Source organism: Uranotaenia lowii, chromosome 2 (genome assembly GCF_029784155.1).
Source record: "Uranotaenia lowii strain MFRU-FL chromosome 2, ASM2978415v1, whole genome shotgun sequence".
Classification (NCBI taxonomy): Eukaryota; Metazoa; Arthropoda; class Insecta; order Diptera; family Culicidae; genus Uranotaenia; species Uranotaenia lowii.
The window spans coordinates 304,154,908-304,177,705 of record NC_073692.1 but is presented as its reverse complement, the minus strand read 5'-3'; the positions used below and the strand labels follow the sequence as shown (position 1 = coordinate 304,177,705).

Here is a 22,798-nt window from a genome sequence, read left to right as displayed (position 1 = left end):
TGCAAGTAGATTAAGACTACTGCTTGTAAAAATAATTCATCCATAATCCATAATCTTTTCATTGTTTTCAATAAATGTTCCCTTGACATTCCTGAAATCAGTCGCCAAACAAAAACAGAAGGATTTCGGATTATTAAATGAAACACACGTGATTCATTCTGATTGAAAGTCAATCCGTTTGTTTACAATAAGGCTTTTCTTTTTTTCTTACGATAGTTGGACTAGTTTTGTTTAGCCGTACGATTACTATTAGCTTAAATTGGAAGAATCATAATAATTCTTAAAGGTGACTATGTATCGTTAAAAACTGAGCTGCGAAACTATTCCTAGTATGATATTGACCATAACGATGGCAATGACGTTAGATTGATCCCTTAAAGCTGAAATGACAGGTATAGAGAGAGGGAGGAAAAAGGTTGATTAAAATTTATATGCAATTTATGTGTCAATCATATTATGATAGAATTAGATGTATCCCGCGTCCGCATCAAAATCGCATTAAAATAAAACGAATAGGACTTGTCTATGGGATGTGCCACAACATATATTTTGAACGTTGTTAAGATAAATTTGAGATCGCAAAAACCCTCATTCGGCAGGAGAATATAGAGAAGGAAAAGTTGGTGATTTTATGAGTGTAATTAAAAAAAAGTCATTGCAATAAATAGCATTTGTCCTAGATTATCCTCGGTTCATTGCAATAATCGACCAATCAAAAGCTAATGAAAATTCATTACCCAATCAAAGCCACACAACTAACCGCAGTCTTCTCACACACAATCCTTCCCTCGAACTTTTCACAAATAGCTAGTAGGTAACGTACCATCGACCGAGTTGTCGCTAATTTCGAAATGGCCACGCTGGTCCATCCTCAGGTGGCTCCATCTCGTTAGCTGTGTTGGATCTGAAAATAAACGACAATGAGAGCCGCACAAACACAAATCGGGGGGACAAAAAGTTAATCAATTATAAATCATCAATTGGCACCGGTTTAGATTTTAAGCGGTGCCTCGCCATGAGTTTCGCGTCCGCCGGATATACTACTCACCGTAATAGATTGTTTCGCGTTTCCGCACATAACTGGATCCGGCCACCGTCAGGATGCAGCCGATCGATGTTGGCGAAATGAGCAGATGCTTGTCAATCAAACCGTAGATGGTTTTGTTGTACATGTGATGACGATCCGACAGGACCACGGTTCGGGAGCTGACCAGCAGCAAATCTCCGCTGACCCTGTTTAATGTGTGCGATTGTTGAGTTTTGAAAAAAAAAAAAAGGAAAACGAGAAATGGAATCCAGTGTCAAGGATAAATAATTGAAATGTGATTAGGTTGTTCCGAATTGGTGAGACGGGATTCGGAAGAGGTCATTCCCCAAAATGTAAATCATACTACGATGTCAGTGTTTTTCCCCCGAATCAGTTCGTTGAATTTTTGTTGAATCCTAACGAATCACGAATAATAATAGCTGTACCATGAACGTTTGATAAAATATTCGGAAACGATTGTTTTGCTTTTTATCGTACAATTTTCCTGAAACTTTATAAATATGTTTGAAAACATGTGTTTTAATAAAGTAAATAAAAAAACTTCCCCGAATACTGGTTTTAGCACGGATTTTCACGCGAGTTAAATTTTGGTCAATGAAAATTTCATCAATTCATGGATTCAAAAGTTATTCATAGAAGAAAGTTCAACACTTTATTCGAATACAGTCTTCGGATTTCGGACTCATTTCAACTGTAAGGGTGGTGAAGTCGGTGAGGTGTACCAAAAACCTTGGAATTTGTGCACCTTTAATTTGTCACAAAAGGAGAAAAATCGCTTGAATCGAACCGGTGACCGCGATTTCGAAATTCAATGTTTTCGGGTCTTAAACCAATCGCCATTTATAGGTCAATGTAGCTGTTCCAACTACTTAACAGCTTAAGTTTTATAAGAATCTGTAAGAGCGTTAAAAACTTGTTAAAAATAATAATAAGATATAGATACGGTTGCCTCCTGAGCCGATGTCCGCGAGTTCGAGCTCAAGAGTAAACATCGAACACAGTTGTACCAGATATGTCTTTCAATAACTGTAAGCCAACTGCAACGTTGATAGAAGTCACGAATGCCTTATAAATATATGGTAAAATTACTTTAATCGAAAAACAAATCATTAATAAGGATAGCACAGAGAAAAGGATAGTTTTGTATTAAGGCTACTTCAGGAAGCACTGACAAATTAGTATTTAACTTCAGAAAGACTTATACGGAATTAGTCAAGAGTTTCTTCAAGATAACATCCTTTAACTTTTATTGATTTCGAATTTAATTCTCAGTATATTTCAGATAATCGTGTACTGCTAACGATAAGAATTCTCTTGGTTTTTTTTTTCAAAGATTCTGACTTCATTTTAATAAAACTCAATGCGTCTATGACATTTTGAGCGTGACTTGACGATTTCTCATCAAGTTTTTTTTTTCTAAAAATATTTTTTGAACAAAACCTCACCAACTATAGATATTTCTTGAAAAGCTTATCGAATTTCCCTTCAACACATTTTTTTTTTCAACATACGGTTCAAAAGATATCAAAGAAAAACAAGCAAGACTTGACGACGCACAATGGGGCAAAAAGTGTATAAGCCGCGAAGAAATTCTGGGCTGATTTTATTCTCAATTTCCCTCTATTTTTCAATCAATTATGAATAAGTACGTTCGAACTTGAATATTTTCAACCAAATGAACCTATCTTGTATGATTTTTTTTTTCAAGAAATCGAATATAGGCCGTTTGAGCCACCGCACGCATCGGAAAATAAAGTTACAACTGGGGTGAAATTACACCCAAAATAATCCGCACGTCGTGGTTACGTGAAACACACATATTTTTTATCCAATTGATTTTCACGTAGCTTCTACGAGTAAAACATGTGAACGCATGTCAATAAGAATTCGCATGCTATAGACTCAGCTGCAATTTACGTGAATTTTCAGTATGTTCGACGGAATGGGATGATGAAAGCGTCAGGAATTAATTTTAGTTTCGAAATTAAATTTGGGTCGGTTTATTTGATGCTTTTTTTTTGTTGTTTTTCATAAATAACAACAAAGGTGAAATTAGATTAAATTTATTTCTACCATTATTATTCAACACAACACTTACTGTCACTACAATTTTTCGTGATGAGAATTCCGCGGCCTCTGCATGCTTATAGCCTTCTATTTCCTTTCTGGTTTGCTTCCTTTAGAGATCCCGGTTGACTGGCCTGAAAAAATCCACAAAATTAGAATTCGAAACCAATAAAAAAAATAACTTGCATTGAACTCACCAGGATGCAACGATTTCAAGGAGCCACTAATCGGAGTTTACCAAACATGACTTTCCTTCTCGATGCGCCGGAACTTCTCAAACCGAATCACTTTCCGTAGCAAAATGAATTCTCTTATTGCGCGAAACTTCGAAATAACCGTAAACTGCTACTGCTGACTGATATCAGCTTCAATTCTTATAAGAATTTACTAGCACGCTTGAGAAAAATAACTTCAAATGCCATCCACTTAGACTTTACGTGAAAATCATGAGTTAGTTATGTGGAAGTAAAGTAACTACTACCAAGGCGTCCTTTATACACTGTGGTTACTAAAAGATTCACGTAAAAACGATATGATGCAACAAAATCTAAGTTTACGTGAAAAATCCCGTATAAATAATTTCCTTATTATTTTGGGTGTATGAATCCTTTTCGATTCGAGTTACCCGTTTCGAGTTGAACTCGAATCGAATTAGAATCAGTATTACGAATCTCGTTCGAGTTCTAAATTTTAACGTATAAGATTTCGAGTAAATAGGGTAGTAGATCATCTCGAAACGTTTCATTCGAATCGAGATCGGCAATGTCAAAGTTGGTCGAATCGAACGAAACTCGATTGTTTCGAGTTCCATAATCCCGCCCCTGTTTTACCCTCAATTTCACTACATTTTTCAAAAAGTTCAGAAATGCATGTTTGGACTTGAAAATTTAGGGCTAAAATATTTAAAAAATATATAGGGTATTTGAGGGTGAACCAGCTATAACTCCATCTTCCGATGCGTTCGATGGCTCAAATAGCCATCATTCGATTTCTCGGAAAAAAATCGCACAAGATAAGTCTCATTTTGTTTTAAATTTGAAGTCCGAACATGGATTTTTCTGAAATATTTGAAATCTGTCGGTTAATTGAGGGTAAAACAGCCATAACTCCATCTTCCGAAACGTGCGCTGGCTCAAATAGCCTTCATTCGATTTCAAATCACAGAACATAAGTCTCATTTGGTTAAAAAATTCCTGAGCGAACAAGCTTTTTTCTGAATTAATTACAAAGTATTAGGAAATTGAACGTAAACCAGCCGTAACTCCATTTTTCGATGCGTGCGGTAGATGAAATAGCCTTAATTTGCTTTCTCGGAAAAAAATCACACAAGCATTTCATTTGGTTAAAAAAAAATTCAACCAGAACTTGTTTATTTCTGAATTTATTGAAAAATGTCAGGGAAAAGTGGGTTAAAACAGCCATAGCCCCATTTTCCAAAGCGTTCGGTGGCTCAAGTAGCCTGCATTCGATTCCTCAGAAAAAATAAAAAAAAACATAAGTCCCGTTTGGTTTAAAATTATCAAGTCCAAACATGCTTTTTTGCAATATGCAAAAAAATCGGAGAATTCAGGTTAAAACAGCCATAGCTCCATTTTCCGAATGCATGCGATTGCTCCAAAAGCTTTCATTCGATTCCTCGGAAAAATCATACAAGATAAGTCTCGTTAGCTCCAAAATAATTCAGTCCGAACAAGCTTTTTCTGAACGTTTTTATAAATTTTGGGAAATTGAGGGTGAAATGGCCATAACTCGATTTTATTAGACTGCCTCAAATTTGTATTGGAAATTCAAAACCTGTGAAATTTTATGCGCTGCAGGCTAAAATTAATCCTAGGCCTCATACAAGATCTCATGCCAAATTTGGGCCAGATCGAATGAGTCGGGGCTGTCGAACATATTGACGACTTATTAACAGTGATGAATGCCACCCTTAAAAAAGTTAGCTCATTTTCGGAGCCTAGTAAATTCTTTATCTTAACACTTATCGAAATGCAGTCTTCGTATGAAATATTTTTCATAGTTTAAGCTTTAAGAAAACCCGTATTTAAAGGAAATCGACCGAAGGGAACCAAAGTTAAGGCGCCCGCACAATAGACCGTCGGACGTCGCGTCACGTCAGCATGGTTTTGACATTTTATTTTGGGGATACCATTTTCCGTTTGAGCCATCACAATGGTGCGTCGCGTCAGTGACAGCATTGTACTTAAACGCAAAACTTGTTCTAAACAGCAGCGTTCTCCAGCGTTTTGAAAAAAAAAAATCAAAATTCTAGCGCGTCAGCAGGGCTTTCAATATTCCTTTTTTATGTTTTCTGTCAAAGTTTGACACAAACATACTGAAAAATAAAATTATCGTAATTTTTCTCCCTTATTGTACAAACTTAATAAATAACATCGTTGATATTCATTTCTAATTATAATTGACTAAAACCAAAAAAAAAAAATCGTCCATTTATTTTTTTTTGTCTTCCATTATTATTCCATTATCTGCCATTTATCATAATGGTTCGGTTTTCTAACTCCTATCGTTTCTCGAAAAATTAAATGAAACGTTATTTTTTGTGCCGAGTTAAATTTTCATAATTTTCAAAAAACCTTTTCTGTGGATGCTGTATTGCAGTAACAACGATTATTTATGTGTTCGGGTATCTAAACTATTTTGGTAATCGTTCTGGTATGATTTTGTTTGGGGTAGAATTAAGTGTTACAAATCTTTAGTTTTCAGAACAAAAAATTTTAATGCTGCCTTCGGTACAATCACACTATCATATTACAATCGTTCTGTAGCGGCTGTTACCGATGTGCGGTCTGTCGATCCACTTCCGGCAGGAGGATTGAATTTGTGGCTGACCACCGAGAAATGCATCATTGGTTGAAGGCTTCTGCGCTTGGAGGTTCTTATCCTACAAACCTTGTGATACCGACACAACAAAAATACCGTCAACAGGACTGGTTGGAAAGTGACTTCTCTTCGCTTGTCAAACGTATTCCTCCTAAAATAAAAGAATTTCTAATAAAACAAATAAATCACGACCGAAAATTTCGACATCCGCGAAAGCATCGAATCAAAACAAACTTTTGGTTGCTATGTTTCTCGACGCTGATTGCTATGCAAAAATCGTCGGTTGCGTCGCGTCAGCTTTTTAGTACTCAACGACCAATGAGGTACACTTTTACTAAGGTGGCGCAAAGGAACGCACACTATTGCACGTCGGAGAGAAAAAAGAAAAATAAACATAAACAAGCCCTACGTCGCGACGCGTCGTTGTCAGGGAGCTTCATTTATCCTAGGCAAAATGCGTCGCGCAAATGGTCACTTCTGTCATGGTAACTATGTTTACGAAGAAAAAACTTTACTTTTACTTTTGCAACGTTTCTTTCTCATCACCTCTCTTTCCACCACATTGCTCAACGACGGCGTTGACAGTTGACGCGACGCGACGTCTGACGTGGTATTGTGTGGCAGCCTCTATTGATGAAAGTTTTGCATGTTTCTCCCGAACTAAATGTCTTAAAATCCCAAACAAACTTCATGCTCGTTGAGCGATCCCTTCCCGTGATCCGATCTCGCCCAAATTTGGCATGAGTTCTTGTACTTGGTCTAGGATCAATTTTAGCCTGCAGCGCATAACTTTTTCGAAAGTTGAGTCATTTGGGGCACTCCTATGTAATGTATTTATTCAGGGTTCACACAACCAATCATAAAAAAAACATAGTAAAATTCACTCAGGAGTATGAAACGTTACACGTTTACTCTATGTGTCGTATGAATAACATCTATTTGCTAAGTGTTATTGAATCTCGTTATCAGGTTTTTTTTTCTCAGATTTAATCTTTTTTGGCCTTGACTGCATTGGAGATGAAAGCTCAAATCTGAGAGATGTTCTCCACAACGTTGCATCTAGGTGGATTTACTATATTTACAGATCAATGTCTAGAATCAATCATACAATTCTAGTAGAATGAATCAAATTTAAAGTTTAAACAATCAGAAATTTAGAATTGAATCTATCATATTTATAGATCAATGTGAGTGGTTAATCAGAAATGTATAGTTGAATCTATAATATTTATTGTTCAATGCTTAAAATCAATTATAAGATTGTAGTTGAATCTATCATATTAACAATTGTATCAATTATAGTATTAAAGTTAAATCTACTATATTAATATTTGATTGCGTGAGGACAATCAGCAATTTGTTGTTGAATTTATTATATTTATAGTGAACTGCGAAAAAGTCAACTACACCTTGATAAATGGAATAATAAGCTGAGAGAATTGGAACAACTATCGTCTTTTTTCTCCGTTTGGTGGACTTTTGAGTTAATAAACGAACACAATGACAGCAGTTAGGGCAAAACTCGTAAGCAGGCCGTAGGAAAGCAAAAAAAAAAACAGTTTCTCGTTTCTTATTCCAATCGTTAACCGCTCTTCATCATCTTAAATCAATATTCAAAGCTTGCTGTGTTCAAAATTGTGAACGCATATTCAGTTGCTTGTATTCAATTATTTTATAAATGATAACTGATTGGAAAAAAGTGTCGAAATTTATTTAGATTTACAATAACAAGAAAATTTTATAACTTTAGATAAATAAGCCCAATTTTTCGTACGCTCCACAGAAAACAACAATTTCGCATTGATAAATCAAATCGATAACCAGTTTCTCTGGAGCCACAATTTTTCTTAGAAGATAATAGCACTACATTTAGGTCTACTAGACTACTTATTTGCTCTGAGGACTCTAATTATTCAACTCAGAAGTTTAATGTTAGCCATTGTTTGTAAAGAGTTTACTGTTTTAAGTAATACTGATAAAGATCACAGTACATTTGTTGAAATGTTAAAAAATTGGATAGGTAGCAAATGCCTGAGGTCGTTGCATAGTTTCTCTGGAGCCACCATTTTCCCTATAAGTCTATGAATTAACTTCTAGATGGACTTCTTACACCAAAGACCTCAACCAACTAACTCAAAAGTCTATTGTTTGCTGTTTGAAGCTCTTTTATTTCAATTCCGTATTGTCAAAAAGAAAGCGGACAGCTTTTATAAATACTTATTCACTTTACTCATCTTGGCTCTTTACATAACAAATTTTTTTAAAAACATTTATTTGAAGCTTTTTTCGAATGTTTCAAAACTTGTTCTAAAATCTAATGTACATATAAAGATGAGTTGGACTGTATAGGTGAGTGCTCTTACTTTGGACCTAGAGCCTACTTTAGTCCTAAAATGCCGAAAACTGTAAATAATCCATTTTGTTAGCATTAGAAAAAGATACTACTATGCATACAATGAACTCTTATTCTTCCTGAATCCTACCATACCGCTTTTTGTCATAAAAAGTCTTCCTGATAAAATTTTCAACGTTCTTAAAAATGTATCTTCTACTCAGTGGTAATTCAGACAACACACATAGTGGGGCGCAGTTTGGTAAATCAGAGTGAATAAGGAAAAACCACAATTTTTTACTGTCCAAGCCAAAGTAAAAAGGGAAATTACTTTCACTGTATAGAATGTATACCATTCTACCTATTTTTCCTAAAATAAATGAAAATCAATGGAAAACCCGAAAAATTTGTAAAGGGTCCAACAATAGGCGACATTTGACTTTGATGTTCCATTTTTAGAACTGACGTCACGAAAACTTTATTTCAATACCCACAAATCAACAAAGATGCGAATTTTTAATTGAGGCACAACTGAGAAAAAATATTGTTTTTATTCCCACAAACCAAAAGTTATGGCACCCATTTTGTCAGCCGATTTTCGTTTCCTTTAGAGGGGTTGTTTTCACCATCACCATGGGCTAGGCATTAGAAACGACCATCCATGTTCACGTGTGCTGGAACGCAAATCAAAGCCTGCTAATGATAAAAAATTTGATAGCGAAATTTTTGGTGGGCTTTTATATTTCTTGTACTGTTCGAATCACGGGGCACAATCACGTGGTTCTTAGATGAAATATTAAGTCTACTATTGGCACAAAAAAAAACTCCTAATTGCCTGCTTGGAATATATTGATTAGAACAGTAGTGGTTTTCAAAATGGTCCCTACCGCAACTGGGGAACGTTGAGAGTCTTTAAGAATATACAGTGTGTGAAGTATGGATGCAATGATTCATCTTTATAATGAATTGACTTCTTCAGCTAAATAACTATTTGGACTGATTGAGTTTTGGATTTGGATATTTGGACTGAGTACTGGAAACTAATGATCCGATTTTCATAAATTACAGCTTTTAAGAAACAACCATTTTATTTTTTGTTTTGAATTCCTCAAAGAGGAAGACAAATTTATTAGATCCAGAGTTGTAAGTTGAAGGCGACGATTACTGCGAATTAAAATAAATGATATCGAACTATCTTTACATTGATTACTCGTCACGATAATTTATGGGATAATTGTATCCAAGAATAGAAAAATTGAAATAAAACTCAAATAAAACCTTTTTCATAACATTTTAAAATGAGTTATATCTGTTTCGAGATGATTTGTTTTCGATAACTTCAAAAACCGTTAATGGAACTTTCAACATTTATTAAAAAAAACTTATCATAAATTAGTATGAAATTAAACAGTGAAAAAATGCACACATAAAATTCAAATTATTCAAAAAGAGTCTTCAACAAGATTCAAAAGGGTTAAGATGTCTTTCTAGAATTTTTACTAAGTAAAACTTGAATATACCATTGTACGGGGTGATCATCCATCTTTAAAAGTAGGATAATCTCCAAAAGATATTTTCAATGAGGGATTATGTTTGCAGTAAACATTTCACGAGCCAGGACTAAAAATAAACTTCTGAGATGATAAGTCAAAGTCATCGGTGAAAGTTGTCTACCTGAACGAAGTGTTTTTCACTTCTAAGAAAAACGGTGGCTCCAGAGAAACTGTACAACAGTTTTATTTATTACTTAAACAAAAAACTTTTTTGGATTACATTTTCTGTGCACTTCACCGTGCTTATTTCTGTGCTTTGAAGTCAAAGGCCTATGCTACCAATCCAGTTTTACAGTTTTTTGTCAATTTTCGACCGTGTAACTCAAAACACTAATCAAATCAAAAAACAATGATTGACATTGATTAGTTGAAGTTCTCGGTGTTCGAAGTCTAGTAGACATAAATGTAACTCTTTTCTTTTTCAACGGAAATGGTGGCTCCAGAGAAACTGCAGTGCAATTTGGTTGAATGAAAAAAAATTTCATTTGTCGGAATTGAATGTGCAATGTATCATAGTTTAACGAAAATCGCGTTTCAAATTAATCATTATCTTATTTCCTATTTTACAAATCTGACTTTATGCTGTTCTATTTGGGGTTGCATTTTAAGGATTGAGCATCCAACTGATGTGGTCTGTAACAGTAGGTTAATTCTAAAGCACCATTCGTTTTTTGGCAGTCGATTAATTACCTATGAATGAATTTAGACGTTGAAGCATGCAATATCAGGGAAAATTGTTAACATTTTTAGCAATACACCATTGGTAGTGTTAAATGATATATTTACTATATATTCATGTTCAGCTTATTCCAGTGTTCGGCATCGCTAACTGAAAAATTAGCGCCGCTAATTAAATCGCTAACTCATACAAAGATAGCGATCGCTAATTATATACGCTAAATGTGCCAAAAAAGTTATCGCTTTAAGCTTAAAGCGCTAATCGCTAATCGCTAACTGTTTACCAACATTAAGGCCGGAACAAATATTAAATTTTTCTTTAGTCACGCACTTCCCCCTTTCGATTTTTCCAACTCCCCAAGGGACAATTAATGGAGTTTCAAGTATTTAATGTAAAATTTGATAAATTGACCGTATTTTCATAAAATTATATGAACGAAACCAAAACTGTCAAAGATAGGAGTTTTAACGAGTCTCTGTGTTCTATAATAATTAAAACAAACGATTTTCGAACAATTAAAGAAAGAGCAAAAGAACAAAATGTGGAAAATGGGAGCTATATCTCTCTTTTTTTATTTAAATTTTGGTTAAAAATTTACTCGAGTTATTGGTTTTGTGCAAAGTAGATAGTATGCAAGTTTGTTGCGAATAATCTTTTGTGTATTTTTTTTTTTATTTTGGCATTATTTAACAAAATCCTCATTTAAAATCTTTAACCTGTTTTCCCCTTTTTCAAATTTGTCGGAGCAATGTCAATCTTTACATACAATTTCTATACGAAGGCTACAATAGTGATTTTATCTTATTTTTATATAAACTGATCTGTAAAATCTCTAGAAAACTGTATTGTGGAAAGTAAATAGCTCAACCATTTGAAAACAATTGCTGATGAAGAGATGTTGAAAATAGTTCTATATTGTTTAACAATTTTATTGTTATCTTCTTCTGTAAAAGTTGCTGACTAAAGTGCTTAAAGAGAGAAAAATGACACTAAATACATCTTTTCTCTAACTCTATAACGCATTCCTCCAATGAATCCAAAAGCAATCAGAATGATGCACAATGTCACTTTGACTTGATTAATGAAAAAAAGTTTATTCTATCACTATGAATTCGAGAGATTGATACAAATATATGGGAGTTAGCGATCTTTAATTAGCGGAACCAAAAAATAGCGGAACTTTTCAATTCGCTAAATCAATCCAAACTTAGCGGCAAAATTGAACCGCTAGCAAAAAGTTAGCGGACTAACTAGCGAATAGCGGATTAGCGCTTTTGTGCCGAACACTGGCTTATTCCATTTTCATAATTTTTAAGGAATCTCAGCACAGGTATGTCAATCTACTTAAAACGTTTTGATTGATCGAATTTGCGAAAGCAATCAAATAATATTTTTTTTCAATTATTTCCCAACGGACTTTTACGTAACAGCCAACCTGCTAATGAGCATTAATATTCAGGAAGTATAGTCCCATAAATCGATGTCGTTGAAGTACTTTCTTTCATTTCAGTTTCAGAAAGCGAAAGAGAGGAAAAAAGAAAATGTCCTGCCATACCCTTGCACACATACCCCGTAATCTTGGCATCGATAAATTTTTACCCTTAGTCGTCGTCCCGATAGCCCCGATTCGATACTTACACCAAAACCAGGTTCGGTTCCGGATAAATCATAAACACACTACACTTGATCAGCAGCATGTTCTCCTTCTCGGCATCGTTCTCGTAGTGCAGCAGCAGCATCTTCTCCGGTACTTTTCGAAATCGACAGAAACGGCAGCAACAGCAGCAGCATGAAAACAGAGAAAACAGAATCAACAGTCCTGGTTAGAAGGCTACACCAGGCACCCGAAAGCAAACAGAGAACAGATATGTGTTGTACAGCTATGGGATGGTGAAGTAAAAATAATCTATCCCATCAATCTTTTCCAAAAGAGCGAAAACAACCGCGCGGCGCCCGCCAAGGCAAATGCTGGCAGGAGCATCATCGATGGCTCTCGTTATCGGGTCCAGGTGTGGGTGGTGGAGCAAATTTTCATTCATGGTCGTGAAATGGACAGGGTAAAAAGAAGTTGTATTCGTGGAAGAAGAACACAACTACCTGTTTTAAAGTTTTGATGAAAAATAATAAACAACTCAAACGAATATCGACGCTTATTTATAAGAAGGCAAACATTTTTTCTCGAGGTTTCAATTAAAAAAATTTGAAAAAAATTAAAATTTATAGAAAAAAGAATAAGTGAATATGAGTTCTGAAACTGAGATATAATCTGGTATATTCATGAATATCTATATTTTTTCGGTTTCAGGACTGCTCGGGTACCGGAAAACATCGCTTGTTTTATTCACTAGCTTAACCGCCACTTCAACGACATTCAATTTCGATGCACCTATAGGTGAGATGATAAGTTGTCTGTTTCGGAAATCTAAATAATAATAATTGGGAATAAACGATTCTGACAATTTGGAAATCAAGCGCTTTGAATTGACTTCGTTTGGTCTTTATCTGATTTGAACGTGTGTGAACAACATTCTGCGCTTGACTTCTGTATATGAAAGCGTTATTCGAATTCCAAAATCGTTCGTTCCATTTTAGCAAAAAACAAAGCGCTGATTGAAAATTATGTGTTTGTATTTTGACGAAAAATACGAAAAATCAGACTGAAAATTTATTTAGATTTCTTTTCAACTACGTATTTTTTTTCCTTTTTTCTCAGGGATTTATCAACTACGTAGGTAATTAAATTCCAATCAAATTAAAAAATCTTGAATATCCATATCGAAACTTTGAGCACTCCATTGAAAAATTCAGCATCTGTGCTTTTCCACAGTCCTGTATTTGGGGCAATTACCTAATAAACAAAACATATCTGCGCCATCATTCATCGCGGCCAAATCGTTGCAACCGGGTGTATAAAACACCAATAAAAACTACCAAACACTTACCGATGATTTGAAAGCGCGCCGCCTTTCGATCGAACGATTCGTACGTCTGAACCGAGCACATGTATTCGCCACTGTGGTTCAGTTTCGGGTGCTGGATGACCAGGGCCCGGTACTTGTAGTTGGCCGAATCCGACATCGAGTAGTTGGTCCACAGTTCACTCTTGAATTTGTTCTACCGAAAGAAAGCGGAATTCGTTAGAATGTAGGATTTGGTTTTGAGTTCTAGCCAATTTTAAGCGTTTTCAATGGAGGTGGGAAAACTTATCAGCTAATTGGTAGGGTATAAATTTATTTATCAATCGTTCTCTTCCACTCTCTGGAGCCAGTCTTAGAAAATTTCAAACCCCGTATCATTTTTCCAACAAAATTTACAAACGGACCTAGAGAAGATTTATCGAGAATCATCAAAGGTTTGTTAACTGATGCTTTATCTCGTTTAAAAAGACCAAAACTTATTTAGTTGTAAAGAGATTGAAATTAGTGTTATCCACAATTTTGTCTACTTGGGTTTTATGTTACCTCATAAATATTTAAATTTCTCAAATATTATTCAGCTCATGCATGATGATTGAGTAAGGTTATTCAAGAGTAACAATTTAGACTCAAAACTTATGCCAAAACCTCGAAAATCCATCCCAAGTTCAGATTTTTGCTACAGTTTTTCAAAATTTCCTCACTTGTTTATAGAAATTCAGTTCTGAATTTTTTAATGACATTAAACTCATTTCAGAGGTTCTGGTCCCATATTCTCGAACCAAAAATTGTATTATTACTGTCATATTTAAGAGTCTTTATCTAGTTTAAAATTTTTGATTTTCAGATCGAGTATGAAATTAGAAATGAAAAGCTGCTTAGAAATCCAGGTTCAAGTTTGTTTTTTTTTTATCATTTCATATCAAATTTTATTTATATTTTAATTCAGATTCACTATTCAGATTAAGAATAAATAATTAAAATAATGACTTCAGATTAAAATCTACAATTTTTCACGGAATTTAAATCAATATTAATAAATGAGGAAGAAACTTGGCTTTTAAAATTCTGATCTGGAAGATTTGGAAATCAAATATTTGTACATTTTAGTAAATTTAAATTCGGAAACAGATTGAAAATTTGTATATTGAATTCAGGTTCAGAATTCAGATTCAGAATGCAGGTTAAAAAAATTCAAAATATGATTTAGCTCGCAAATGAGTTTTACAATGTAGATAAAAATATCAACTTAACTATTTTAAGACTAATTCAAGAGATCGCAAACTTATGAATTTGTTTGTTAATTGAATTAAGAAACTTGAAATTTTAGATCAAAGTTAGTTTGTTTACATAATTCTGCTGAAAATTAAATATATAAAGTAAAATTTGAGTTTATTATTTAAATTTACAACTGTTTGATGAAAAAAATCTAATTTTTATTTTTTTTAAATCTTGCATAGGATTATCATAACGAAATTGATTTTTAATGAAAAATATTTGCTGAAGAGAAACATGTAGCTGGTCTTAGTCTTAAACATCTGCACAAAGTTTTATTTTCTCGGTGTATTTTTGACATTAATGATGACGGTTTTTTCAAAAACCAAATTTCAAACTGAAATTTTAAATTTGGATCAAGTTTGCAAATATCAGTATGAGCCGAAAAATTTCAATCCCTTACTTTTATTTTTGAAAATTTTATTTATTTACTTCAATATGGATAAAATCTTTAAATTTTCTCAAGAGTTTGGAAGATTAAGTTTATTTGATTTGAGCATAGATTAAGTATTTTTTAAAGAAACTGAAAGAATTCCTTAAAAATTTATTTTAGATTCAAATCAAATAGGCCAGACTCATGAACAAATTGAAAGATTCTGACTACCGAAAGTGAATTCCATATTGTGTTACTTAAAGTTTCATTATAACAAATTTTGCGAGGAAGAATGACCAAGCTGATTAAAATCCTCTATAAATAAACAAAATAGGATAGAAATAGAACAAATTTTGCTCACAATTTTTAAGATTTTACGACGTTTTTTCTGAAGTTACGATTTAACACTCTAGAACCGATTTTTTTTCTCGCTGAAAAATTCACAGATGATTAGTTTTATGATCGTAAATTTTTTTGAAATTTTTTTTTCAAAAATTGCATAAGAACAGAGGCTAAGGAAGTTAACTTCCAGCAATCTTTCCGTTAAAGTTTTTGACACTTCAACCAATTTTTTCTAAATTTCGAAACATTAACAATGATCCATAGCAATATTTTTATATATTTTTTGTTAAAATTGGCCCACAAATAGCTGAGATATTAAAACTTATATGCATAGTTAATATTGTTGTCGTATTATCTCAACCACAACTTTAGATGGGGTAGATGTTTCTCTTTGACTTAACTGCCAATCATTTTTAGATAAAAAAAAACTCATTACCAAAATATTTCTGAGGCTACCAAATTGATTATTTGTGGAAAAAAAGGTTGGTTTCCAGTTTTCTTATGTTTTTAATTACTCTTAGTTGTTACCTTTGACATCTGCTATTAAAAATTTAAAATTTTAGTGACAGATTTACATATTTTGAATAATTTAGCGAATTTTTTTTTGTAAACCCAACTTTTAATAGTTTTATAGTTTAATGTAAGAGTACTCAAAATGAATAATCATATAGTAACAAAAATAATAAATATGTCTTATTTTTTGTCATTAATGTTTGAGCGAAAAAAATCATAAAAAAAATTCAATCACTGAAACACCTCTTATAAATTGGTTCTTCCTACGGCCCTTGCTCTCTATTATGCTTGTTCGATAAATGATAAAATTGTAAGAAATGATGATTTAAAATAAAAAAACCAGCACGAATAATAATGCAGCATCCTGATGAAGCTCATTTAACCCTCATTTGTCCCTGAAATTTTAACCCGTTACAGCCTCTGGAGTGTCAATTTGTCACTTCTGACCTAAAACCGCTCTTCTCTTTTGCTTCTTAACAGATTTTTAAGAAATTTATAGTTTTGGAAACCTCGTAAGGTAACTCAAATATGTTTCTCAGACATTTACCACATACAACACTTCAGTTTTCCGTTATTCAAAGTCTTAGAAAAAAAAATCCAAATAAAACATGCTTAGGAAAAAAGACTGTAGATAAGTTTCGAAATGCTCAAAAAAAAATTTACTTAGTGTCCAAGAAAGCTGAAGTAAGAAGCTGCACGTTGCACATAAGTATATATTTTTTATAATTTTTTCAAGATCACCATCACAAAAATAGTAAAAAAGTGTCGTAAAACCGTACTTTTTAATCAATGAGAAAATCTAATTTTTGAAAATACTGAAAGCGGATTGAGACTTCTGCTTGCAAAAAATAATTGCAGCAGGTTGAGGCTAACATATGTCTATGGAGGCAAATGAAAGCAAATGAATGCTTCATCTGGTTAAATTTAATGTTGGCATAATTATTCTGCAAAACAATTTAACCCTCAGCCGTCCTAGAAATTTTTACCCGTTACAGCTCTGGAGTATCAATTGGATACTCCTGGCTGAAACCTTTAAATCTCTCCTGTTTGTCAACAAATTTTGGAAAATGTAACTCAAATATACTTTTAGACATTAATCACTTACAACACTTCAGTTTTCCGTTATTCAAAGTCTAAAAAAACCCAAAAACATGCTTTGGAAAAAAGACTGTAGATCAGTTACATAATACTAAGAAAATTCACTTAGTATCCAAGAATGCTGAAGTAAGAAGCTGCACGTTGCACAAATGTATATTTTTTTAATTTTTTCAGGATCATGACCACAAAATTTTTTTTAAAAAATGTCGTAAAAACCGTACTTTTTAACCAATGGACCTTCAAAATTGTTAAAGTCACAACAGATAAATTTTGAAGGGCGGATTGAAAAATTGACATCATTTGGCACTTTTTTGCATCTTTAGTTTGTCAAAATACGAAATACAGATTTTTTGACGAATTTTCAAAAATTGCTGTTTTTCGAAGTTTTTGTCAATTTGATTTTTTTTTTCAGATTTCTTGCCGTTAAATTCAACTTTGCACTGGATTTTGAGTATATTCATGCAAGATTTCCGCAATAAATTTATATTCACCAGAAGGTTAATTCCATACCGATCCTAGTGTTGTAATTACATTAACGCTGCGATATTTTACAAAGTCTTAGAAAATCTGAGAATATGATTCTAGTATGTTAAATAAAGGATTATAAAGAGAATTTTCAGAATTTGATTTTTAAAACTCGATCTTCCAGCACTAGACGGAATTATAATTTTTTTTCGGTAGGTGAGGAAGCCTTTATGCAACCAAAGTTTATTTTGAAAAAGGAATATTTTCAAGCGGTGTTCAATTCAATGTATCAATTTTGTAATTTTTATAATTTTTGTTATTTTTGTACCTATATTTTAAATTTTTGTAATTTCGGATTTTATTGTAATTTTGGTTATTCTTGAGATATTTACATGTTTGAAATTTTTAATATTTATGTCATTTTTGTCATTTTTTATATTTCTTAGTTTTCTTAATTTTTTTAAATTATTAAATTTTTGTCACTTTTATAGTTTAAAGATTTTTAAAATTTTCAAAACTTTTGTCATTTTTGTCATTTTTGTCATTTTTGCCATTTTTGTCATTTTTTTCATTTTTGTCATTTTTGCCGTTTTTGCCATTTTTGCCATTTTTGTCATTTTGGTCATTTTTGTCATATTTGTCATTTTTGTCATTTTTGTCATTTTTGTCATATTTGTCATTTTTGTCATTTTTGTCATTGTTGTGGAACGGAGGAGTCATTTTTGTCATTTTTGTCATTTTTGTCATTTTTGTCATTTTTGTCATTTTTGTCATTTTTGTCATTTTTGTCATTTTTGTCATTTTTGTCATTTTTGTCATTTTTGTCATTTTTGTCATTTTTGTCATTTTTGTCATTTTTGTCATTTTTGTCATTTTTGTCATTTTTGTCATTTTTGTCATTTTTGTCATTTTTGTCATTTTTGTCATTTTTGTCATTTTTGTCATTTTTGTCATTTTTGTCATTTTTGTCATTTTTGTCATTTTTGTCATTTTTGTCATTTTTGTCATTTTTGTCATTTTTGTCATTTTTGTCATTTTTGTCATTTTTGTCATTTTTGTCATTTTTGTCATTTTTGTCATTTTTGTCATTTTTGTCATTTTTGTCATTTTTGTCATTTTTGTCATTTTTGTCATTTTTGTCATTTTTGTCATTTTTGTCATTTTTGTCATTTTTGTCATTTTTGTCATTTTTGTCATTTTTGTCATTTTTGTCATTTTTGTCATTTTTGTCATTTTTGTCATTTTTGTCATTTTTGTCATTTTTGTCATTTTTGTCATTTTTGTCATTTTTGTCATTTTTGTCATTTTTGTCATTTTTGTCATTTTTGTCATTTTTGTCATTTTTGTCATTTTTGTCATTTTTGTCATTTTTGTCATTTTTGTCATTTTTGTCATTTTTGTCATTTTTGTCATTTTTGTCATTTTGTCATTTTTGTCATTTTTGTCATTTTTGTCATTTTTGTCATTTTTGTCATTTTTGTCATTTTTGTCATTTTTGTCATTTTTGTCATTTTTGTCATTTTTGTCATTTTTGTCATTTTTGTCATTTTTGTCATTTTTGTCATTTTTGTCATTTTTGTCATTTTTGTCATTTTTGTCATTTTTGTCATTTTTGTCATTTTTGTCATTTTTGTCATTTTTGTCATTTTTGTCATTTTTGTCATTTTTGTCATTTTTGTCATTTTTGTCATTTTTGTCATTTTTGTCATTTTTGTCATTTTTGTCATTTTTGTCATTTTTGTCATTTTTGTCATTTTTGTCATTTTTGTCATTTTTGTCATTTTTGTCATTTTTGTCATTTTTGTCATTTTTGTCATTTTTGTCATTTTTGTCATTTTTGTCATTTTTGTCATTTTTGTCATTTTTGTCATTTTTGTCATTTTTGTCATTTTTGTCATTTTTGTCATTTTTGTCATTATTGTCATTATTGTCATTATTGTCATTATTGTCATTTTTGTCATTTTTGTCATTTTTGTCATTTTTGTCATTTTTGTCATTTTTGTCATTTTTGTCATTTTTGTCATTTTTGTCATTTTTGTCATTTTTGTCATTTTTGTCATTTTTGTCATTTTTGTCATTTTTGTCATTTTTGTCATTTTTGTCATTTTTGTCATTTTTGTCATTTTTGTCATTTTTGTCATTTTTGTCATTTTTGTCATTTTTGTCATTTTTGTCATTTTTGTCATTTTTGTCATTTTTGTCATTTTTGTCATTTTTGTCATTTTTGTCATTTTTGTCATTTTTGTCATTTATGTCATTTTTGTCATTTTTGTCATTTTTGTCATTTTTGCCAGTTTTGCCATTTTTGCCATTTTTGTCATTTTTGTCATTTTTGCCATTTTTGCCATTTTTGTCATTTTTGTCATTTTTGTCATTTTTGTCATTTTTGTCATTTTTGTCATTTTTGTCATTTTTGTCATTTTTGTCATTTTTGTCATTTTTGTCATTTTTGTCATTTTTGTCATTTTTGTCATTTTTGTCATTTTTGTCATTTTTGTCATTTTTGTCATTTTTGTCATTTTTGTCAGTTTTGTCAGTTTTGTTATTTTGTCAGTTTTGTCATTTTTGTCATTTTTGTCATTTTTGTCATTTTTGTCATTTTTGTCATTTTTGTCATTTTTGTCATTTTTGTCATTTTTGTCATTTTTGTCATTTTTGTCATTTTTGTCATTTTTGTCATTTTTGTTATTTTTGTCATTTTTGTCATTTTTGTCATTTTTGTCATTTTTGTCATTTTTGTCATTTTTGTCATTTTTGTCATTTTTGTCATTTTTGTCATTTTTGTCATTTTTGTCATTTTTGTCATTTTTGTCATTTTTGTCATTTTTGTCATTTTTGTCAGTTTTGTCAGTTTTGTTATTTTGTCAGTTTTGTCATTTTTGTCATTTTTGTCATTTTTGTCATTTTTGTCATTTTTGTCATTTTTGTCATTTTTGTCATTTTTGTCATTTTTGTCATTTTTGTCATTTTTGTCATTTTTGTCATTTTTGTCATTTTTGTCATTTTTGTCATTTTTGTCATTTTTGTCATTTTTGTCATTTTTGTCATTTTTGTCATTTTTGTCATTTTTGTCATTTTTGTCATTTTTGTCATTTTTGTCATTTTTGTCATTTTTGTCATTTTTGTCATTTTTGTCATTTTTGTCATTTTTGTCATTTTTGTCATTTTTGTCATTTTTGTCATTTTTGTCATTTTTGTCATTTTTGTCATTTTTGTCATTTTTGTCATTTTTGTCATTTTTGTCATTTTTGTCATTTTTGTCATTTTTGTCATTTTTGTCATTTTTGTCATTTTTGTCATTTTTGTCATTTTTGTCATTTTTGTCATTTTTGTCATTTTTGTCATTTTTGTCATTTTTGTCATTTTTGTCATTTTTGTCATTTTTGTCATTTTTGTCATTTTTGTCATTTTTGTCATTTTTGTCATTTTTGTCATTTTGTCATTTTTGTCATTTTTGTCATTTTTGTCATTTTTGTCATTTTTGTCATTTTTGTCATTTTTGTCATTTTTGTCATTTTTGTCATTTTTGTCATTTTTGTCATTTTTGTCATTTTTGTCATTTTTGTCATTTTTGTCATTTTTGTCATTTTTGTCATTTTTGTCATTTTTGTCATTTTTGTCATTTTTGTCATTTTTGTCATTTTTGTCATTTTTGTCATTTTTGTCATTTTTGTCATTTTTGTCATTTTTGTCATTTTTGTCATTTTTGTCATTTTTGTCATTTTTGTCATTTTTGTCATTTTTGTCATTTTTGTCATTTTTGTCATTTTTGTCATTTTTGTCATTTTTGTCATTTTTGTCATTTTTGTCATTTTTGTCATTTTTGTCATTTTTGTCATTTTTGTCATTTTTGTCATTTTTGTCATTTTTGTCATTTTTGTCAGTTTTGTCAGTTTTGTTATTTTGTCAGTTTTGTCATTTTTGTCATTTTTGTAATTTTTGTCATTTTTGTCATTTTTGTCATTTTTGTCATTTTTGTCATTTTTGTCATTTTTGTCATTTTTGTCATTTTTGTCATTTTTGTCATTTTTGTCATTTTTGTCATTTTTGTCATTTTTGTCATTTTTGTCATTTTTGTCATTTTTGTCATTTTTGTCATTTTGTCATTTTTGTCATTTTTGTCATTTTTGTCATTTTTGTCATTTTTGTCATTTTTGTCATTTTTGTCATTTTTGTCATTTTTGTCATTTTGTCATTTTTGTCATTTTTGTCATTTTTGTCATTTTTGTCATTTTTGTCATTTTTGTCATTTTTGTCATTTTTGTCATTTTTGTCATTTTTGTCATTTTTGTCATTTTTGTCATTTTTGTCATTTTTGTCATTTTGTCATTTTTGTCATTTTTGTCATTTTTGTCATTTTTGTCATTTTTGTCATTTTTGTCATTTTTGTCATTCTTGTCATTTTTGTCATTTTTTTAAATTTTTGTCATTTTTTTAAATTTTTGTCATTTTTGTCATTTTTTTTAAATTTTTGTCATTTTTGTCATTTTTGTCATTTTTGTCATTTTTGTCATTTTTGTCATTTTTGTCATTTTTGTCATTTTTTCCATTTTTGCCATTTTTGTCATTTTTGTCATTTTTGCCATTTTTGCCATTTTTGTCATTTTTGTCATTTTTGTCATTTTTGTCATTTTTGTCATTTTTGTCATTTTTGTCATTTTTGTCATTTTTGTCATTTTTGTCATTTTTGTCATTTTTGTCATTTTTGTCATTTTTGTCATTTTTGTCATTTTTGTCATTTTTGTCATTTTTGTCATTTTTGTCATTTTTGTCATTTTTGTCATTTTTGTCATTTTTGTCATTTTTGTCATTTTTGTCATTTTTGTCATTTTTGTCATTTTTGTCATTTTTGTCATTTTTGTCATTTTTGTCATTTTTGTCATTTTTGTCATTTTTGTCATTTTTGTCATTTTTGTCATTTTTGTCATTTTTGTCATTTTTGTCATTTTTGTCATTTTTGTCATTTTTGTCATTTTTGTCATTTTTGTCATTTTTGTCATTTTTGTCATTTTTGTCATTTTTGTCATTTTTGTCATTTTTGTCATTTTTGTCATTTTTGTCATTTTTGTCATTTTTGTCATTTTTGTCATTTTTGTCATTTTTGTCATTTTTGTCATTTTTGTCATTTTTGTCATTTTTGTCATTTTTGTCATTTTTGTCATTTTTGTCATTTTTGTCATTTTTGTCATTTTTGTCATTTTTGTCATTTTTGTCATTTTTGTCATTTTTGTCATTTTTGTCATTTTTGTCATTTTTGTCATTTTTGTCATTTTTGTCATTTTTGTCATTTTTGTCAT

General features: G+C 30.9%; 1 protein-coding gene across 1 annotated transcript in view; it reads right to left on the bottom strand.

Annotated features, from left to right (window-relative positions):
- Nucleotides 1-177: 177 nt before the first annotated feature.
- The window catches only part of LOC129747324 (uncharacterized), a 118,437-nt gene continuing 95,816 nt past the window's right edge, over nucleotides 178-22,798 (bottom strand). Inside the window, exons 3-7 of the mRNA XM_055741478.1 lie at nucleotides 13,463-13,634; nucleotides 12,159-12,270; nucleotides 1,049-1,233; nucleotides 824-904; nucleotides 178-380 (exon numbers count right to left, since the gene is read on the bottom strand). Of these exons, the coding sequence (XP_055597453.1) occupies nucleotides 301-380; nucleotides 824-904; nucleotides 1,049-1,233; nucleotides 12,159-12,270; nucleotides 13,463-13,634 (630 nt within the window). The 3' untranslated portion in view covers nucleotides 178-300. The remainder of the gene's footprint in view (nucleotides 381-823; nucleotides 905-1,048; nucleotides 1,234-12,158; nucleotides 12,271-13,462; nucleotides 13,635-22,798) is intronic.